Below are 20,549 nucleotides of genomic sequence, written 5' to 3'. Positions count from 1 at the left end.
TAACTCTTTTCTCTCACCCTCAATGAATTTTCTATTCAGAAAATGAAGGCCAACAGATATCAAGAGGATAAAGAAATGGGATAAATCATAGTCTACATTCAAATTGTTATATTAGCTAGATGATGTGTTTGCTGTTTCTCATGGCAGCATGATTCAGCAAAAAGGGAAACATCAGTGGCTATTTAAACGTCCACTGCTTTATAGCATTACAATTTCAATTGGCATTCAGTATGCACAAATGTTTTTCCCTACATTTACACTGGTTGCCTTCATCCCTTCTTTTGACTATCAGTGACCAAGATAAGGAAGCCATTTCAGCCACTGATTAACTTCATTTTGCATAAAGTTAAGGAAAGAGAAAACATAACAGTCTGTCTAAATATAGCCGAGGCTTCAGTCCTAAATGACATATCTGTCATGTGAAAAAAAGACACAGAAGGACTCAGGAGTTACTGTTAAATAATTATTTGGCAACAAATTCTCGGCAGCTAATTTTCTCAGGACTGATGTTCACTGGAGTGTTTCGGATTGAATTCCTTTTCTCTGCACCATTTAGATTCTCCTCATCCAGGAGATAAAGGATCACAAGTCCAAGGCCATACATCTGCTCTGCAGCAGAGTTGAGAAGCGTGGGTGGGACAGGGGTGCACTGAATCACCAAAGCATGGTTTCTGTCTACAGTATTGATTTTGTGTGTATGTGTGTGTCTGTGGTTGTTGAATATGTGTGCCTACATCTACTTGTTTCTGTGTAGCTGTGCTTTTTTGTGCATGTGTTTGCACATTATTGTGTATGCGTGTGCGTGTGCGTGTGCGTGTGCGTGTGCGTGTGCGTGTGCGTGTGTGTGCGTGTGTGTGTGTGTGTGTGTGTGGGTCAGATTTATGATGGTGATAGTGGTTGTGTATTAGAGTCATGATCAGCTAACTAAGCCCATTCGGTGGCCTGCATTGCCCCCAAGGCTCGAGAAAATGATACTGAGTCAGTGTATGTGTGTATGCGTTTGTGTTCAGAGTGGATATATTACTGTCATTATCACTATCAGATCCACATGCATATAACATCCTGACATTAGTGGTTTATTGTTATGACTAAGATTTAATAGCCTTCATTCATTCCCTCCTTTGCTCTTTATTACGCTTCCACTTCCTCTCCTCCTTTCACTGACAGTGTTTCTCTCCTTTTTGTCTTCACATATCCGCTTTTTCTTTTCTCTCAGGCTTCCTCCTCTATTCCTGTTTTGACTTCCCTTAGTCTCTTTCTTGTTCTGGTTTACTTTCCTTGAATTTACTTAATTTCAAAAAATGGAATGACTGTAAATGCCAAAGTAGTTGTTCTGTTTTGCATATATTTATACACAGGATATGCAATACACTTAAATGTGCATTACTACATTACAAAAGAAGTTATTAGACTGTAAATGAAATAAATGAATGCTTAACATTGTATGTATACAGTAAACTGTAATATTATAGCTCTTTTCTGTCAGCTGTCTAGTTCTTCCTTTCTTGTTTCAAAGGGATGGGGTACAATGATTTGGGCTGCTTTTCTCATTGGAGTGAGTGAGTGAGTGAGTGAGTGAGTGAGTGAGTGAGTGAGTGAGTGAGTGAGTGAGTGAGTGAGTGAGTGAGTGAGTGAGTGAGTGAGTGAGTGAGTGAGTGAGTGAGTTACAATAATGTTTGTATAAACAATACAGTATAAGTGTTGAGGACAAACAAACATAAAAACTGCTAAAAAATTGAGAATGTATTTTCAGGCCTGCATTTCTCATACTGTAGTTCTCTGCAGTTATATCACAACACAACTGAAGTTCTTGTCCAAATTAGATCTTTTTAGGCTTCTAAAGTAAACACAGAAACCTACAGTAGGGGTCATTTTTGATTCGTATAGTTGAACTTAAAGAAACATCTTAAGTCAGTTATTCAGTCCTGTTATTTTCAATGAAGAAATACTAACAACAGTCCAAGTCAACTATCCATTATTTGGTCTGCTTGCGTCTTAACACATTGTATCTTTTTTAAGTCAAGCAGCTGTAGCATGTCTACAGTTAGATCAAAATGATGCCGCCTGATTAAAGCCAACGACTGACCAAAGACTTCATGGCTGTCCCATATTATTTTGTTACACTGGCTTCCTGTTAACTTTAGGGTTGAATTTCAAACCCTTCTAATTACTTTTCTGGCACTATTCAATTTGGCTCCACCATATATCTGTTGAGTGTTTTAAATCTCATCTTAAAACCTATTTATTTTATTCTCACAGGTTAGTTTGTTGATTCTTCTTTACTTCTTATACACTGTTTCCTTGTTTCATCTTTTTTGTACCCTAACTGTGAAGCCCTTTGTAACTTTGGTTTTGAACAGAGCTTTTTTAATTATTTAATTAATTATCAAAATACAGCACAAAGAAAAGAATACTCCATTATGCTGATTAATTTGATGTAATTCATCAATGTGTAAAAAGAAGCAATCATATCAGTCAGTGTTGGTAGGCCTGCTTGCAGCCTTCATGAGGGTGGACTTGGATTATTTCGAAAAGAATAACAATAGAGCTCTCAGTTCATTCAAGACCTGTGAAGTAGTCTGTGTCTCTTTCTTGTTGAGTTTACTGCCTTTATTTATTGTTAAATAATTGTGGAGGTAAGAGATTGTTCATGTATTGTTTATTGGTGTTGATCTCTCTCTGTCTTCTTCTATGTTTATATGTGCAAGAAGACTGTGTCCTCACTCAGACCAGACAAACTGCTTCCACAGTCATACGCCCTGCATGTCTGTGTGTGTGTGTGTGTGTGTGTGTGTGTGTGTGTGTGTGTTTGAATGTGTGTGTGTATGATTGATGTTGATGCAGTTGAGAAAGGCTGATCTACTCCTCATAGGATCCCATAAAACTGTATGGCTGCTACCCACACACAGTAAACAAAGTAGACTGAGCTGAAATTGTGAAATGATGTGTGTGTGTGTATTTGTGTGCAGGTTCAGAGGTTTGGCACCCGATGTGTAAAGAAGCAGCTCGGCTCGAGCGAAAACTGAGGGTGAGCGATACTCAAGATACCCACAATCCCCTGCCCCCTCTTGCTATTTCTGTTTCTGTCGTATCCGTTTATTTCTTCCTCTTAATCTTTAAAATTTCTCATTCTTGGTTTACAAGTTATAACATGTTGTTCTTTGCATTGTGAGATGCCCTCCAGATTATTGCCAAATGCCTTTTATTTCCCTAATAACTAATAAAAGAATGTATATAAGATAAAGTGCTTTGGACACATTTGAACATATTTTACCAGAGAGAGTAAACGGTTTTTAACTAGTCTGATAGCTCTGACTGAACTTATTAACAGCCTTCCAAAAGAAAATGTTGATGTTTCAAAATTTCATTTAATTTGAAATATATATTAGAGCTCCACTTTGGCATCTGCCTGTCAGAGCCATGTGTCATCATGAAAATGCAAACACACAATATTGGTTCATCACATGAGAATAGAGGAGAAGAAGTGTCTACTTTCGTCCTCCGACATTCTTTTGAGGAACCAGTTGTGTACTCAATATAAGCAAGATATTTAAATTAAGGGAATGGGAAATTGCATTTCTCTTGCAATTTTATAAAGTTGAAGATGCTCCAAAGATCTCTGTAGTTTGGATGTGAGGTCAAATAACTACTGTAATAACAGTTTATATCAATAATTTCCTTCGCCTAAAGTAAAGACTTTGGAGGCTTCATGAATAAAATCTTTCTAAATTGTCAAATCTATCTCAGACTACCTGTGACCAGGTGAGGTTGTGTGAAGTCCACACCTGGATTTGGAAAAGTTGTTACTGTTTAAGTTGGAAACTACACTGTCAGGCATTTGATTGTTATTTTATAACTTATTACTTACTTATTTTATTACTTGCAGTTATAATTGCTAATAATGAGTTTGTAATAACAAATACTGCATGTTTCTTACAGGCCAATGTCATTATCAACTTTGTATTGAAAGTAATATTAACCCAGTAATAAGTTTCCATAATCTTTTGTTGTCATCCATGTTAGTTTCAGTGGTATAGTTATATAGTTATGACAGTATTGTGCACAACCTTTCACATACTGTAAAACTGAGATTTATAACAAACTGTTATAAGTGAAAATAGGTTAAATCACTTTTTTGCCATGACATATGTTGTGGATGATTTCTTATCATTATTGTTATGTCTATAATTATATTATATTATATTATTGATTACGCATATTAAAACGGGTTGTTGAATCAGAGCTAACTTTACTGTGACCTCAGGCTTGCTCTGACTCCCACATTTCCGTTGTCCTACCAGCTGAGACGTACCTCTGAGACGGCGTCCATTTCTCCTCCGGGCTCCTCTCCACTCCTCGGCTCCCCTCACAGACTCATCTGCGTGAGTGCTGTCGTCACCATGGCTACGCCAACACTGCTTTCAGCTGTCACTGTCACTGCCATCAATCAAATATAATGGACAGAGACAGAGGCACAAAGCCTCCCTGAAAGCTCATTCTGTCGGCGCTATCTGTCTCTGAGCAGACTCACGTCTGTTTGTCAGTTTGTCGAGCCACTCGTCTGTCTCCCTGCTTCACTGTGTGTCTGTTTATATTGGGCTGTCTGCGGCGCTTTAAAGACTGTTAGGAGTCTGTTATATTTATAATACATTTTATTTAAAGGTTTTTCATTGCATTCATGAATATAAGTGAAATGCTTTAAATGTAGTTATGAGTCTTAGACCATTTTCAGAACTAAAATTAACTTAAATTGTATTTACATGGTCATTAAATTGACTTTTAATGTAATTTACATTTCTGTCTCATTTTGTGTATCTGTATGTTTTCTGCCTGTATATGTGTTTTTGTATGCACACATTTGTCTGTCTGTCTTTGTCTTTTTCTTTCTTTACAAATTGCTGTTTATGTCCAGTTGTCTATTTATGACTCTGTCTACCCATCTCTCTTTCACAGTCTAAGGTTGATAGTAATGTTTTGGACTACAAGCAGTTGGCGGCTCTGCCCAGGGTCAAAGCCATATATGACATCCAGCGGCCTGACATCATCCCTTATCAGGCCGACCATGCTCACACACACCTCTCAGATGACACTCTGGAGCGATACAGCTGTGGACAGGTACAGTACATACTCACTCACTTAGGTCATTTTTTTCACAAAATATCAAGTAAAATGTCTTTGATGACTTATCTATGGAAAAAATGTTATTGATATAAAGCCTATAATGCCTTTTTTTCTCCTTCTAATCCAGTCATTGGGCTCCTTATCACCATACTCACATGTAAGTGTTCCACATGACAATTTTAGCCGGTAACTGGAAGAAAATGAAGGTACCTGTGTATGTGTGTGTGTGTTTTACTGTAGTAAATGAGGTTATAAGAGCAGGGAGGAAGCAGGAAAGAAAAGTTGTATCCGTGTATGTATGAATGGATGGATGCATGGATGGATGGATATATGGATGGATGGATGGATGAATGTAGCATAACTCATCATAAAACTACAACTTGACGTTTTTACAAATGGTACAAATTGTAAAAATGAGAATTGCCTGCAGATTACAGTGTCATATATACTGTAGCATACAGACATGAGAGTGGCATCAATCTTCTCATCTAACTCTCAGCAAGAAAGTGAATGAGTATTTTACAAAATGTCAAACTATTCCCTTAAATCTTTGCATCTTCATAAGTAAAGGGATAAAATACCTAAACAGCATAAACACTGTGGTCCTTTGAAACAGTTTGCTGCCCACAGTCTTTCCTCACAGCTAGCTGAAACATTCACATATTACTGACCAAATGTCCTGGGATCATGTGTGTGCATTTAAGAGCTTTAAGTGGACTTCAAACCGCTCATGCATAAAATAGAACATTAAACTGCTGTTGGCATGATTAAAATTTAGTTAGGAGCCTCATGGTGTCTAATTTATTGCCTTTCGTAAATTAAAGCAAATTACTCTTAAGGCAGGCCCTTACTCCCTCTCTGTCTTTGTCTCTCTCTACTTCTCCAGGATCTTTTGGATGGCATGGAGTTGAGAACGAGGCGTTCCTCCAGCTCTGCCTTCACTGATTCTCCTGCACAGAGTCGCCACGGAGGGTCCCCACTGCATTATTATCTCCCGGGTAATGCGCCCACTCACATACACAAACAGAAATAATGAGTTGAAAGGGAGTTCAACTTGAACTGGGAAGTTGTACTTGCTCTTTTATTGGGTGCAATGGTGTGGTATGTCCCATCTGTAATCCGAGAATTCACACACACACAGACACACACACACACACACGCACACACACACACCACATTCAGCTAACGCACAGGTGACCAGGCAGGTAATCAGTCAGTCTGTCTGTCTGTCTTTCTGTTTTGGGGATGGGGGCCATTCTGTTGCTCATGCTTTGGTTTCTCTCACTGTGATTGGCTGGGCTGAATGCAGGCAGTGAAAGTGGCAGGAGTTCACCCTATTACAGTCAGCCAGAGCCCAGGTGCGCCACACCCACCACCACAACACTTCAAGCCCCCAAGCATTTCCATGTGCCAGGTAGGCTGTCATCCATCAGCACTGACTCCCTGACCCATATACTAACCCGTAACCACATCAGATCGAAACTGACCCAAACATCATCTTCCAAGCCTCCAGGTGTTCATTCCCAGCCAAGACCCTAGATGCTCAGTAGATGCCCCCCTTCCAGACACACAACCACATGCACAGTGAGCTTTAATCCTGATAGTAGTCGGTTGACATTTTTATTAGCATTATTAAAAGTGCAGCTAAAAGAATTAGTTGACAGAAAGTCAATCAACAGTGATTTTAATACCTGAATCATCATTTAAGTAATGCTGGTTCTAGTTCTTTTCAAAGAACATATTAGGTTTTTGGACTTTTTGTTTGGAAAAAACAAAGTTTAGAGATGATACTTTGGGCTGTGGCAAAGTGTGATGGGAATGTCTCTTTGTTTTAAACCTTTATTTTATCTCCACTTCCACTTTCTTTTGCAAATCAGTAATCAAAAATGTGTTTTAATGAGGTCTTACAATCCATAAAAATCCTCTTTTCAGTTTCTTCTAGTGGAGAAGTGATTCTGCGCTCTTGTGTAGCATATGAGAGCTTTAATCTAACTAATACCAGCTCATTTTATTTCAACATTCCCTCAACCCTTGACTTATTGTCTTTCTCCTTCCTTAATGTTTCGCTCTGTCTATGTTGCCTTCACTTTAAAAGGTTCTTACATTTCATTGCAAGCTGTGCATTTGGTTTCCCTCCATCATTCCTTCCTTCCTCTCTCCTGCCTCCAGTTCATTTCTCACTGCATGTTCCCTCTCTCTGGTTTCTCTGAGGGCTGTTATCCCTTGCCAGCCCTGCAACAGCACTCCCTTCATGCTTTTCAACACTGAGTAAAATGTATTCACTTGATGCTTTTATCCAAAGTGCTTTATGATACCACAAGGGCATACAAATTTAGCGCGGGTGGCCCATTTGGAGTCAAACCTATACCTTACAGGGTTACACTTTATGCTGTATTTGTACATATTTTTTTAATGTTTTTTTTTGTTTTAATTGTTATTTTATTGCAGGGTATAACATAAACTATTTTTAATTAATCTAATATATTATGCAGTGCTTATACAGCACACAAACTTGAATGACTCAATCAGAGCTTGGTGCCTTGCATTCCTGTCAATCTCACGCTTATCTTTTCCTCCATCCATCCCTCTTGCCACCCTTCAACTGCTCTCCTCCCTTTTCTTTATTCCTGTGCCATCTGCTGCTCTTTCCTGTAATAAGCCTGTGAATCTGTATTAATCAGCCTCTCTGCACGTCAGTCAGGTTGTCTGGATGTACTGCACCGCCTCTGCTATAGCAGTTTATTACACGTGCTGTCAGGTTTATGGCTATGGAGACTGTAAATGTACACAACTAATTTGGTGGGATGGGACGAATGAGGAGATCCAGATTATTCATACCTCCTCTCATCTCCTCTCCTCTACCCTCAATCTCCATCCCTGTTCCCTGTTTCTCTTCTCAGCATCTGAGGAAAGCAATATCTACAGGAAACCCCCCATCTATAAAAGACAAGGTCAGTCTATTCCACACAATGCTGTGCTTTTTATAGCTTTTGTTAGGCTGTCTAACTGTCAGCCAATTTGTGGTTGTGCATATCGTCAATACATTCTCAGTATGAAACATGTGTCTGTTTGTTGGACTTAATGAATCGGCAACAGAAAAGATCTGAACTAAATCTCAATTATAGTTCCGCTCTGTCTAACATCTGCTGCATCTGACAACATTCAGTTTTCTTCTCTAACGTGGAAAGTTGTTTTTTTAAAACCATCTCAAATTCTGCTTTTCGATTTTCTGTTAACCAGCTAGGAGGTTGTCTCTGGGCTTCTAGTGCTGTAGGAATTATTGTTTGAATTTTGATGAAAATTGCTGGTGGTGAAATGTAGCTGTTGCTGCCCTGAATCTCAGTACGGTACAATCAACTTGACATCTTAACTGACCCGGGTATTAGCCATGACCCAACTGATCCACATTAACCCTAACCCTACACAGCCAGACTCCTTTATGTTACTGCATTAGTTACATTCAGTCAGCTGTTAGCACCACAAGATCTGCGGCCTCACATAAAAATAATTTCAATCGGTTCCAAACAGTGAGATTTTAAATTTGTTGAAAAGAGAGCACTGTATCAGACCAAAAATCAGTGATGATAGATCCCTTGAGTTGAGGTATTAAATGGAAGAGAAAAAGTTGTATCGGTCCTTCTGTAAGGTCATAAATGAGTAAACAACCTTGGGACTTATCGAGTCACTGTGACCTGAGTTGGCTAAAATTAAACTAACTAAAGAAAAGTAGTATGGATGTGAGGTATAGCAGTTGTAACCACATCAGAGATGAGACCACAGATTTAGTCGGCGATTCAAGAGGTGAAGTAAAAGTCAGAGAAGCAGCGCCAAATACTCAGATTGCGTAGGTGATCCATCAATGCTCAGGTGGCAGGTCCGACAGAGTTACAGTTCCTCAGAAACACCTCTGGATGAATTACACTGAGCTGCAAAGTGCTGACAAACCTCTCTCTCGCTCTTCAGTCTGAGCTGGCAATCTGTGATCTGACCTGGGCTGTGTGAACGAATTTAAATTTAATGCATGACTCATCTATAGAGAAGTTTTCATATTCAGGCAAAGTACCATAATCAGGTATATGTAGTGAGAAGTTAGTACCATAATGTATAGTGTATAATGTTATAGTAAAATCTGACAATACCTCAAAAACAAAAGCTTTTTAGATCTTCTTTAATAGGAGATGTCTGGTGAGAAGAAGATAGAGTTTGATAGAGTTTGAGAATAGAAGATGTAGCTTAAAATGATTATATACTTTTATTATTAACCATTGCCACATTTTAATAGGCCCAGTTGCAAAAATACAAGTCCTATAGAAGGTCCTATTTGATGTTTTTCTTTGTGGTACATTATAATGTCCCTGCAATACTTGTTTTAAATGTAAAAATATTACCAGGATCATGGTGTAGAAGGTAGCATTGATCAGAAACATGTATGCAGGACATGTGTTGTGAATGTTGTACATGAATCAGTGCTGAATTTATTTGTCCCTGTTAAATATACATTTTAAAAATGTCCTCATAATCCTCCTGCCCCCCCCCAAAAAAGTCACATTAAGGGGACAGATCACTCAGTCAGATTTTTGTCGAGTGTAAGTTTGGACAATCATGAATCCTTGATAGCAGCATTAGAATTACCTTTGTTATATGTCACCACCTCTCTTTATCTTATCTTTCATGTCACTCTTTTCACGTGGTTTAATAAAAGCCCAAATACCTTTGACAATTCTCATCAAGATATTTAATTATCTCATCCACATAAAGAAAATTGCTACGTCTGCTGCTACTGTACAACACTTCACAAGTCACATGTTAAATATTTGGGTTACAAAATGTCTTGAATGTAATCTCAAATGAGTTGTTTATATTTCACAACACTAACAACCTTCCTAGTGGTTGTGAACATTGTTGCAATACACCCTTGTTTGCTTACTGGATGTCATGCATCATATCCCATCACATTTTCTCCTTGACCTCCTTTCTGTTCTCTGTTCCCTTGTTTCCTCTCCTCCTCCCTTCCTCCCCCCTCACTTTCGTCCAACAACAAAACAAACGGAGCCATTTCTTTTAAAGTGGAACAAGTTTTCTCTATAGTTGACTTTTCCTTTCTCAGGGTCTTGTTGTCATTTCAAAATCAACCTAGAAAAGGTTGTAAAAATGGTTTTGTATTGAAAATGTGTTTGATAACAATGCATTTTACAATTTGTCTCTCTTTCTGACAGACATCCCAGCGTCTCCGATAGCCAGTAAGAGAAAGACCAATGAGAACCTTGTCAATGCCAGTCGTCTTTCTTCCTCAAACTGTAACAGTGTTTATCACCCTGACTCCAATTACTACCCCTATACTGGCTCTCCAAAAGGTACTGCTCTCCATCTTTCTCAAACACACATCTCTGCTCTGACAAGTTCTTATCAACCTGTACATTTAGTTCAAAATGCAGCATTCATGCACCTCTGGGCAGATGCTGTGCATAATTTACCTGAAGAGCACATAAGCAGTTTTTACATGTTGCAGTTTTAAAAGTGAAATTTTGAGTACCAAAAATGGCCTTGATGTTGCTTTTTTTCTTCTTGGGTGGTTTTCATTTCATCTCTTTCTTTCTCTCTAGTCTCCAGAACAAGGAGGTTTTCGTCTGGAGGGGAGGAGGATGGATGGAATCACAATATAAACAGGGTAAGAAAGGAAGACAATCCCCTGCTTCTCCCTCTTATAGTTTAAGTATGCGTGTAAATATTTAATGAGCTAGCTAATTAAGTGCTTTTTTCCACCTCAGTCGCTGGACGTGATACAAATTGATGCTCTTCTCTCTCCTGCTGCTTCTGTTACTTCACATTCATACCTTTATCTATATCCAAACAATAATAACGCCTTTTCCCATCTCTTCCTGCATTACTCCATCACCATCTATCAACATATGCATCCATCCCACTCAACCATCTTTTTATTTTTCCATTGTTCCATCCATTTGTCCGTCTTCTTTTCGGGTCCCTTGCTTCTGTTCATCCCCTGTATTTTTTCTTTCTTCCTCCCTTCTTGCCTCTCAGCAGGGGATCGGCAGGTTGATCCTAAAGGAGGAAATGAAGGCGCGGTCAGGCATTCACGACAATGACCAATGGGGGAGCAGACGCAGTTCACGCTGTAGCAGCAAGGAGGCGCTTAACAACCTTGGAGGATACAGCTCCCTGAACGGCTGTAAGTGTGAAGTTGAAGTATTTTTCTTTCTTATTGAAGCTGTCAGTAAGGTTTGTTTTTTGCTGATTGGCTGCTTTACATTACTGTGTTTGGCAGTCTCTTGGCCTGTTCATGTTGTGTGTATTGTACTTATTGATGAGGCAGAATTGACTGGTGGTGATTACACACTGACATCTAGGTGCTTGTCATGACAACGGCATGTATCAAAGTGAACACAACTGCACACTAAGCTCCAATAATCTTATTATAGGACCGAAGTTTTAACCACATCGGGTCTATCTCAAGCTAAGTTCAATACAAGTGTCAGATGCAGCCTTATACTGTATATACATTTTTAACATCAAGAGACACACCATAAAGACTACATCATTTAGAGTATGTCCCTAAAATGTTCAGATGTTAACTTGTATAGTAAGAGTTTTGATTAACAATTGCTGTTAAGAATCCAAAATAATATTATAATACAGAAATTGAATAATCAGTATACAGTATATTAAGTTATTGAGATGCATTGGATTCAAATTTCCTGAGATGTTAAAGTTTTTAACATCTAAATAAGAGAATATCCAAATTTCTAGCCCTTCATGTAGAGAATCCTTTTCAATGCATGTGTAAAATAATGATGAAAATAATATTTTCTAAGATTATTATGTTATTATGATGCTAGTTTTACCTTCATATGATTTACCACCTCTATTTTATTTAATGTCAGAATGTTGCTTTTAATGCAACCTTCTTGGTCAGTTTTCTCTACAAAAGCAGAATTTAATCTCAATTAGACTTTTCCTGGTTAAATAAAGGATAGGAAAGAATCAATTTGGCAAAGCAGATCATATCTTTCTTATCTTTAGGCCAGAGATTACAGTTTTCTTTAAATTCCAGACAGAAACATGAAGCTTTCCTGAGAAGGTAATCCATTACAGTGACATTTTATTCCACTTTATATACAGTATTTGTTTACTTTATTACTTTTGTTTGTTTTTTTGTCAAGTCCAGTCCATTTTCATTTATAAAGTCCACTAGCACAAATGACACATTTATCATTTAACCTTTGATTCAGATAAGGAACATGGAATCAGATTAAGCCTCTGATTTACAAATGGTTGGCAATAATGTAAAATATATACCACTTGTAAACACTGATGTAGTCCTATAAGCTTGTGTAAAAGTTGATACAGTGGTTAAGGTTCAAGGCTGAAATGAGGATCAGATTTCGGTTAGAGTAATGGTGGCGGTGAATGTTAGAGGTTAGGAAATAAATATTGTCACCTTTATAGCAGGAAGAATATGTGTCTGGTTGTGATGCTGAGGAAGCCATAGAGGTGGTAGATACCCACTTCTGTATTAACTCTCCCATTGATCCCATTCCTCATTGCATTCAGCATGTGTAAGGGCAAGACAAAGATGGAGAGACTCAGAGAGAGAGAGAGTGAGAGTGTGTGTGTGTGTTTAGGTGGAGGTCAAATGGGAATAAAAGAGAGGGTGTTATAACGGGAGAGATAGAGAGCGAGAGGGCGAACAAGTGTGAAATAAATATAAAAGAGAGAGACAGAGAGAGGGAGTGAGAAGCTAAAGCAATTTGGAGCTGTTCAGAGAAGATGTATGACACAAAGCTCGGAGGTAAATCAGGGTCAGAGAGCAGTGGAGAGAAAAGAGGGAAATGAGCACAGGGAGGTCAGACTGAGAGAGGTGTAGATGATGTTAGTGTTTAATGCTCTGTAATCACTGTGGGTATATAGTGTCTGCTGTTATCATACTGATTAGAAACACCCCTGTTTATTCTTCAGAAAAGGGATAACTACAAAATGGGATGTCCATCATTTAATGGAAGCGACATGTACTCCTATAAAGTAATTAACACTTGGTGACTTCATTTATCGGTTCATTTATGCTAGCAGCGTGGCTCTAGGGGTGGCAGTCTCACTTGGTCCACCACTTTGGTCCAGACTAAAATATACTCGCAATTACTTGATTGATTGTCTTTAAATTTTGTAGAAACATTCAAGGTCACTAGAGGATGAATCGTAATGGCTTTGGTGATCCCCTAACCTTTTCTGTAGTGCCTCCAAAGGTTTTAAGTATCCTGTGAAATATTTCAAAATCAGTTGGATGGATTTGCACAAAATTTGTTGTAGGCATTAATGACACCTCTGGGTTTTCCTCTAGCGCCACCATGAGGTTCATATTTGTGGTTTTGACCGAAATGTCTCAGTGACTATTGGATGGATTGCCATGAAATCTGGTACAGACTAGAATTACAATAATTTGTCAATTAAGCGATCAGTTGCCAACTATTAAATTATTAACTATTTTCATAATTGATAAATAGTTTTGAGTCATTAAAAAAAGAAAGAAAAAGGCCAGATTTTTTCGATTACAGCTTCTCAAACATAATTATTTTCTGGATTCTTTAGTCTTTTATGACAGTTAACTAAATATCTTTGAGTTGTGGACTGTTGGTCAGCATAAAAGAAGACATTTTTATAATATTTGCTGACATTTTATGTAACTAATTGAGTATTTGAGAAAATAATAATCAATAATAAATAAAATTAGTAGTTGCAGCCCTAGTACAGATTTCATCTACCTCGATTTATAACTTTATAACTTTAAAACTACCTGATTTAAAACTAATGACATTCCCATCAGCCCTATCTTCATTTTGTGTTTACTAGTGCTGATTAGAAAATGTTATTAACGTAAGTATGATGTTGTATGTTGAACATGTTAAATATTATACCTTCACAATACTTAACTGATGTTAGCATTTAACACAAGTCAGATCAGGTTGACCTGGACAGGACGATACCATGTGTCTGCTCACAGCCACTTAACAACCAAAAAACCACCAAATCTAACAGTCATTAGGAGGAGAACATATATATATATATACACATGAGGTTTCTGTTTTCTGTGCATGTTGCATTTTTTACCACCACATTACACCTGAAATTACAAGCTGAGAAAAATAAACCTGAAGCTGTAGTCCAGTCCATTAAACTGACTGTACCGAGAGAAAAAAATACAGTGTGTGCTATAAACATATACATTTTTAACATGAGTGGCCCAAATATAAACCCTGATGCTGCATGGCTGTACCCATGCTGCTTCATATTTTATATGATATGTAAGTCTTGATAGTGATTATATCTGCATGTTGGGGGGCATATCCTCACACAGCTGATGTTTTATAGATGTCCCACAACAGCTGGCCTTCTTTATTTCCCTTCCACTGAAAACTAACCCTCCTCTCTCATTTCACTACTTGTTCCTGTACTTTTACTACACTATGTTATGTGGCAGGCTTATTAACCCCACTTAACACAGTCTCACACAATGTGCAGGTTTACACAATCGCACACACACACAAACAAGCATCAAAAGTCACATCAGATTCAACAGGAAGTTTTATGATTTCTTTAGATGTTTTAATTTATTATGTGATATTAAATGCTCATATAACTAACATAATTTTATTGTCATCTTAACTTACAGTCTGTTTTTGGAATTCATTTCATGCTAAGAAATGTTGTGTTTTCAATTTATGTAGCTGGTTAACTTGTTGTCCTGTGTGTTTTTCCTTCATTCTGACACACACACCTCTCTCCCCCTCTTGGTGCATCTCTATCAGCCCCCAGGTCCATCTACAGTGCAGACAGCGGTGAGTGGTTCATCAGTGTGTTTGAGGTCATCTCAAGGGGGGGCGACGACACAGTGGTCTGTCTTCCCTCTGATCCCCTTTATCCCGTTGGTTCTGCTGTGACAGCGGCACAGCTTTGAATGGGAGATTGTTATCAACTGACAGACATGCTCACACACACACACACACACACACACACACACCTCTGTCTTTGGACTACAGATGGGAAGATGAATGGAGCTGTAGTTTAGGCCCATATTTATCAGCTTTTCTTTGGCAGCAGCACTGACATGACATTTTCAGCCATTTGTTTCACATTTTAGTTACACACTACACTCTATGTGATTTTTTTTTATTGTAAAGACAGATGTATTTTTGTTAGTAATGTACATGTGTTATCTACACTTGACCTTAAAATACTTGTTATCATTTCCTGTGGCTGCATTTTCAAAGTTCATGCACTGTCCTCCTTTCGTTACAATCCCTTGTAGTGCTGTTTTCACATTATTTGGCACACAAACAACTATATTTCTGAGACACACTAATCTATAGGACTGTATCTCATTTCACGTTGAGAGTTGTGGATGACAAACCCATTATAGTTCAGTGACTGTACAGTAGCTCTACACACACTCTCCCATATTCTGCTGCATCATGGTGTTTCATCCTGGCTCTTTGACATCGCTGTGTAATTTAATTCACTTCAACACCTGAGTGAACGAGAGAGTCTGAAAGAGAAGATGGCTGGGGGGAAGAGGTAAGAGAGGGAATGAGGAAGAGGAAAAATGAGTGATGAAGCTAAGAAACAAGAAGTGAAAGCAGTGAAGTGTGAAGTGAGAGAAGTAAGAGAGACAGGAGAGGCAAAAGGATGACATGAGAGGATCAGTGAGCCTGTACTGCCCTCTGCTGCTTAAGTTGCAGCAGTGTATGTTGGTGGTTGTCAATGGCAACAAGAGAAAGCCAGAATGCTGGAGAAGTGATAAAATAAGGAAAGACAGATATTAAAAATGTATATGATCATTGTGACAGTAGGGTGTTCACATTAGAATATAAAATGGTGAGGAGAAGCAGCAATAATACTTATCTTTAATCTTATATTGATAAGAATATAAATGTAATATCTGAGTGCAGCAAAATGAGGCTAAAAGTCATCCCAGGTGAGGTGGTTGTTGAGACATTAATTATATGCTAGGTGAGTCTAAATTTGATGATATGAGCCACAGTTCGGTTAAAATTGTGCTTTAGAGCTAGACTTGACGTTTGTGGCCCCCATGCACCTGCACATTCAGGTGCATGTGCAGGTGCAAAACAACAATAGTAATTTCTGCTTTCCAAGGACTCACAACACAATAGAATGTGCTTTTTTCCTTTATTACATTTAGAAAAGGTACATTTCCAAGCCCAAATTGGCTTTTCATCAGGCACAGAGGTATCAAACTACATTTTAAGGGAGCATGCTGCAGTGCTGCAAGTTCGTGGGAAGCAGAAAACAGCCTTGAGATTTAAAAAGCAGTAATAGTATGTGACTGAAGAGCTGCTGCTTTGAATTCTTGTACCACATGGGAAAAACTGCTTCCCAAATGCTTTTTTCTCTTTTCAAGTTGTTTAATAGCTGTTAGTAATATGCAGTTGAACAAGACACTTCACATGCAGTAGTTGCTCCTGCCTAGATGCTTCCAGGTGTGTGTAACTGTAGTCATTCGGAACACAGCTGGGTTGAAAAGTCAATGGGCCAGCGTTCCCTGAAAGAATGAAGACTGAATGAAATTTTGATTCTATGTGAAAAACTGTGTTGAAATGATGTTACTTCATTTGTGATTATATGTAATAATATTTTTTAAAAACAATCATCTTTTACGAGGTTGTGAAGCACAGCCTTTTATAAGACAAAATGTTGCTCAACGTGCCAAACAAGTTAACTAAAGGGCTACTCTGTGTGTTCCTGTTCACAAAATGTGTTTCTGTGTATTGTGTTTGTTTATGGTTATGTGTTTGTGTTTGTTCTTCCAGATTCATACATTGCCAAATCTGCCTCGTTGCCAGGCTACGGCAGAAATGGGCTGAACAGGGTAAGCAATCATGATTTCTGGTAGGGGGTGTGTGAAAGAGAGAACAAGACAGGCCTTCTCATTCAGTAAACCATAACATATGGCAAAGTCCTTTGTTTTATACTAAACCTTTGAAAATCATTTGTATCAGTTTACATCCTGAGGCCAAATGAGACAGTAACTAACAGCTATCAATATATTGTCATTAGGCATGTAACTATCCCACTGAGAAATGTGTTTGTGCTGTCTATTTGTTTTTTCTGAATATGTAGAAATAATACTGAACAGTACCTCCTACAGTAGTAGTACTAATGTAGTTTAATTAACCTCTGATGTCACTTTTTAAAGATGCAATATTTTAACAATTCTTGTTGTCAATTTTTCTTGATGTTTTCTTTCCGTTATAATGATAAAATACAACCCCTTGGTCCATGTATTCTTAACTGCTCTTGTTGTTTTCTGGCAGCCTGGGAGTGCTGGTGCAGATTATTACCAGTATGACAGCAGTAATGCAGTTAATTGGCAGATCAGAGGTAAGCCTTTTGTGCAGTGTAAATCTGCTTATCTGCAGTTCTTCTGGTTTTCTCCTGATGCACTTCACCTCCTGATTATGTTATTCAGTGTTATTCGGGGGGTATTTAATAATGGAACAGAGGTGACAATGAATGTAGTGGTTTACATAATTTATCACTTTTTTTCTTTTTCTTTCAGAATACAAGGTAAGCCGCTGTGACAACATTGGCAAACTCTAAATGAGCCACGAGTGAAAGGCCTGGATCAGTAAATAATATATAAGAATGATAAACTGTCATACTGGATGGTGAATCCTTCTCATTCAGTAACATATGAATGGCTGAATGAGCTGATTTATTTTATCAACACAAAAGTAAAAAGAAATTATACAGAGATGTGAGAGCTCTGTAGTCACTATAGCTGTCAGCTATTGCCTCTTCATGGCAAGAAAAATCTAAAAGTTTATACAAAAATGTTGTAGTAAACATGAAAATAGAAAGTTACAGATACAGTACACAATATCTCTCTTTTGTAGCACACCAAAACATCGTCATAAAATGCATGAAAATGTGCAATATTTTTCCCACTCATATACAATCTAGAAATAGATTTAAGCTTTATCACACTCGCTGAATGATAGGAAAGATTTGTGCAATTCTAAAGAAAATGACTCTTTAAGCTAGAAAAACAAAAAGTTGTTTTTCCCCCTAAAATATCATATCTCACAGGTACTTTATTATATTATTCCAATTTTTCATGACCTTGTCAATCAATTGTCAACAGTTCTTAATAAGTTAATATGATTATTTTCTTTTTTAATTTTTCTATTTTAATTTATTGTGTCATTATTAATCATTTCATTAAAAAAAATAGTTGTCATTGTTGTCATTGTACACTTTGGCCAATGGAGTGCATCCAAGTCAGCAATTCAGTCCACCATGCTGCTGAAAATTTTAAATTCAAGCTGATGTACTGTGATGGTTTGAAAGTTGGCCTTTGAATCATCTTATAAACAACATTACCTGAACAATCACCTTCACTAAACAACATCAAATTATGTAATTTATGAAAGTCCTTTGAAGGAACATCTGAACACAGTTTGATTCAAATAGTGGCTGAAGCCTCCATGGTGCATTGCAGGGAAGACAGACATTTATTAGTAATTCTTTGTCTCTCTGTTAGATCTACCCATATCAAGCTCTAATGGTGTCAGTCAGGGGGCATCAGCGTCTTCCCAGTGATGTGGACCGAGCCAGACTGGAGGTAAACAGCTCCAGTAACAAACTCTCAAAATGTTCTTGCATTACTGCTCTCACTAAACACATCAACAGTGGAGTATAATAAAAAACACACAAGTCTCTTCTCTTCTCATAGCGTCATCTCTCACCAGAGGAGTTCCACAGAGTCTTTGGCATGTCCATATGTACCTTTGACCATCTCGCTCAGTGGAAGAAGAATGAACTTAAGAAACAGGTCCGACTTTTTTGAGAATATCAAGTGTAACCCCGCTGCCCACAGGATGAATACAAATGCAAAAGTATACATACAAAAGTCTGTCTTCCTTTGAGGTGGCAGAGAACAACTGTCAGCCTCCTGTTCTCCTTGTTCTGTAACTGGTGTGTGCTTGGACTTCTTGAGTAACACACAAGAGATTAACCTGGTGGGAATGGAGAACTGCTATGAGAGGAAGGATAACTGGAACTGGAGAGCATGAAGTCCACAAGACAAAGAAGATGAACCACACTACGGCCAGATTAGTTGACTAATAGAGAGAGAAGTGTGCTGCTTCTCTCTCTGCTACCAGCAGATGGCAGTGTGTTAACATGAAGGTCAGAATGGCAGTCTGATATGAGGAGGTGGACTGTATGCTGGAGTACCATACTGAGGGTCTGCCACTCTCTGCCTGAACTTGCCTACATGCCAACAGTGAATGAGACAGACTGGCTTACAGACTGGTAGAGAAGATCCACCATTAGTCACAGACACAGAGTTCGCCTGTCACGTAAGCTCACATTATAGGCAAACTACAAGTGTGATTCTTGACATTAGAGTAACTTTACATAAAATACACATGCTGTTTTTATAAAGCGCTAATACTGAAAACCAAAGGTTTTCTTCGCCTTTTTTTTTTTAAACTGGCAGATGCTTGATTTTGATGTTGGATTTTCTGAAGCCATATAAGTATCTGGAGTTATTTCCTATGACGTGCAGACAATAGTTCACTGAAGAGTTTGCTTTTGTACATTATGTTATTGGAAGGTTAGATTTGAATAAAATGTGTCATAGATCTAAGCTCAGAGATGTTAAGATGAGGCTTTAGTACTTCACACTCTAAAATAAGTGTTTACTTATTTTAAGAAAACATTTTTAATTCAATTTGAATTGCAGTTGAACATATGACTCAGCTCAAAGCAGATTGTTTGTGTGTTTGTGTACTCCGAAAAGAAGGAAGGAAGAAAGTAAGGATGGGGGAGGAGGAAGAATCAAGGGGAAGGAAATGTATGGTATAAACAAAGAAAGATGCAAATGGGAGAAAAAAAGCACTCACAAAGAAAAGTTTAATCATGATGTGTTATGTTACAGAAGGAAAGTGAACAGATTTAACAGTTTGTTGCAAAGAGCAAGATTAGTCTGTTTGTGTAATTAAATGTAAGAGGTGGGATCATTGTGCTGTGTACTGCCAGGACTGAAACCAGGTGTGTGTGGGTGTCTGTGTCTGTTGACAGTCTAACTGATTTTTATTTATTGGAACAACATTTACAATTTGCAGCCCCATGTATGTCACTACAACTGCTAAATAAATGATTAAAACATCACTTTTTTTTATTAATATTGTTACCATTACTGCTATTCTCCATGTTCCTCAGATGGATGATGACTGTGGATGGTGAACAGATTTGTTTGTGTTAGGCTTGTATTTTTTGGGTTAGTGAAAATCATTTGAATGTATAGCTCACAGAGTGATTCACAACTTTTATGTTGTCAGTCCAACAACATAATTTTGTGTGGCAGATGTGCTCCTCTCTTGTTAATCATGTTG

The 20,549-nt window shown here is 38.0% G+C and overlaps 1 protein-coding gene across 1 annotated transcript in view; it reads left to right on the top strand.

Moving 5' to 3' along the window:
* The window catches only part of LOC128371192 (actin-binding LIM protein 3-like), a 41,556-nt gene extending 22,559 nt beyond the window's left edge, over nucleotides 1-18,997 (top strand). The window contains exons 8-23 of the mRNA XM_053331445.1: nucleotides 2,970-3,028; nucleotides 4,302-4,382; nucleotides 4,954-5,115; nucleotides 5,249-5,278; nucleotides 6,008-6,119; nucleotides 6,431-6,535; nucleotides 8,022-8,072; nucleotides 10,338-10,475; nucleotides 10,725-10,789; nucleotides 11,164-11,308; nucleotides 14,940-14,969; nucleotides 16,959-17,017; nucleotides 17,463-17,529; nucleotides 17,708-17,715; nucleotides 18,692-18,772; nucleotides 18,884-18,997. Of these exons, the coding sequence (XP_053187420.1) occupies nucleotides 2,970-3,028; nucleotides 4,302-4,382; nucleotides 4,954-5,115; nucleotides 5,249-5,278; nucleotides 6,008-6,119; nucleotides 6,431-6,535; nucleotides 8,022-8,072; nucleotides 10,338-10,475; nucleotides 10,725-10,789; nucleotides 11,164-11,308; nucleotides 14,940-14,969; nucleotides 16,959-17,017; nucleotides 17,463-17,529; nucleotides 17,708-17,715; nucleotides 18,692-18,772; nucleotides 18,884-18,997 (1,307 nt within the window). The remainder of the gene's footprint in view (nucleotides 1-2,969; nucleotides 3,029-4,301; nucleotides 4,383-4,953; nucleotides 5,116-5,248; nucleotides 5,279-6,007; nucleotides 6,120-6,430; nucleotides 6,536-8,021; nucleotides 8,073-10,337; nucleotides 10,476-10,724; nucleotides 10,790-11,163; nucleotides 11,309-14,939; nucleotides 14,970-16,958; nucleotides 17,018-17,462; nucleotides 17,530-17,707; nucleotides 17,716-18,691; nucleotides 18,773-18,883) is intronic.
* The last annotated feature ends 1,552 nt before the right edge of the window (nucleotides 18,998-20,549 follow it).

Source organism: Scomber japonicus, chromosome 13, assembly GCF_027409825.1.
Source record: "Scomber japonicus isolate fScoJap1 chromosome 13, fScoJap1.pri, whole genome shotgun sequence".
NCBI lineage: Eukaryota > Metazoa > Chordata > Actinopteri > Scombriformes > Scombridae > Scomber > Scomber japonicus.
Note: the sequence above shows the minus strand (reverse complement) of the source record. Positions and strands in the feature narration are given on the sequence as shown.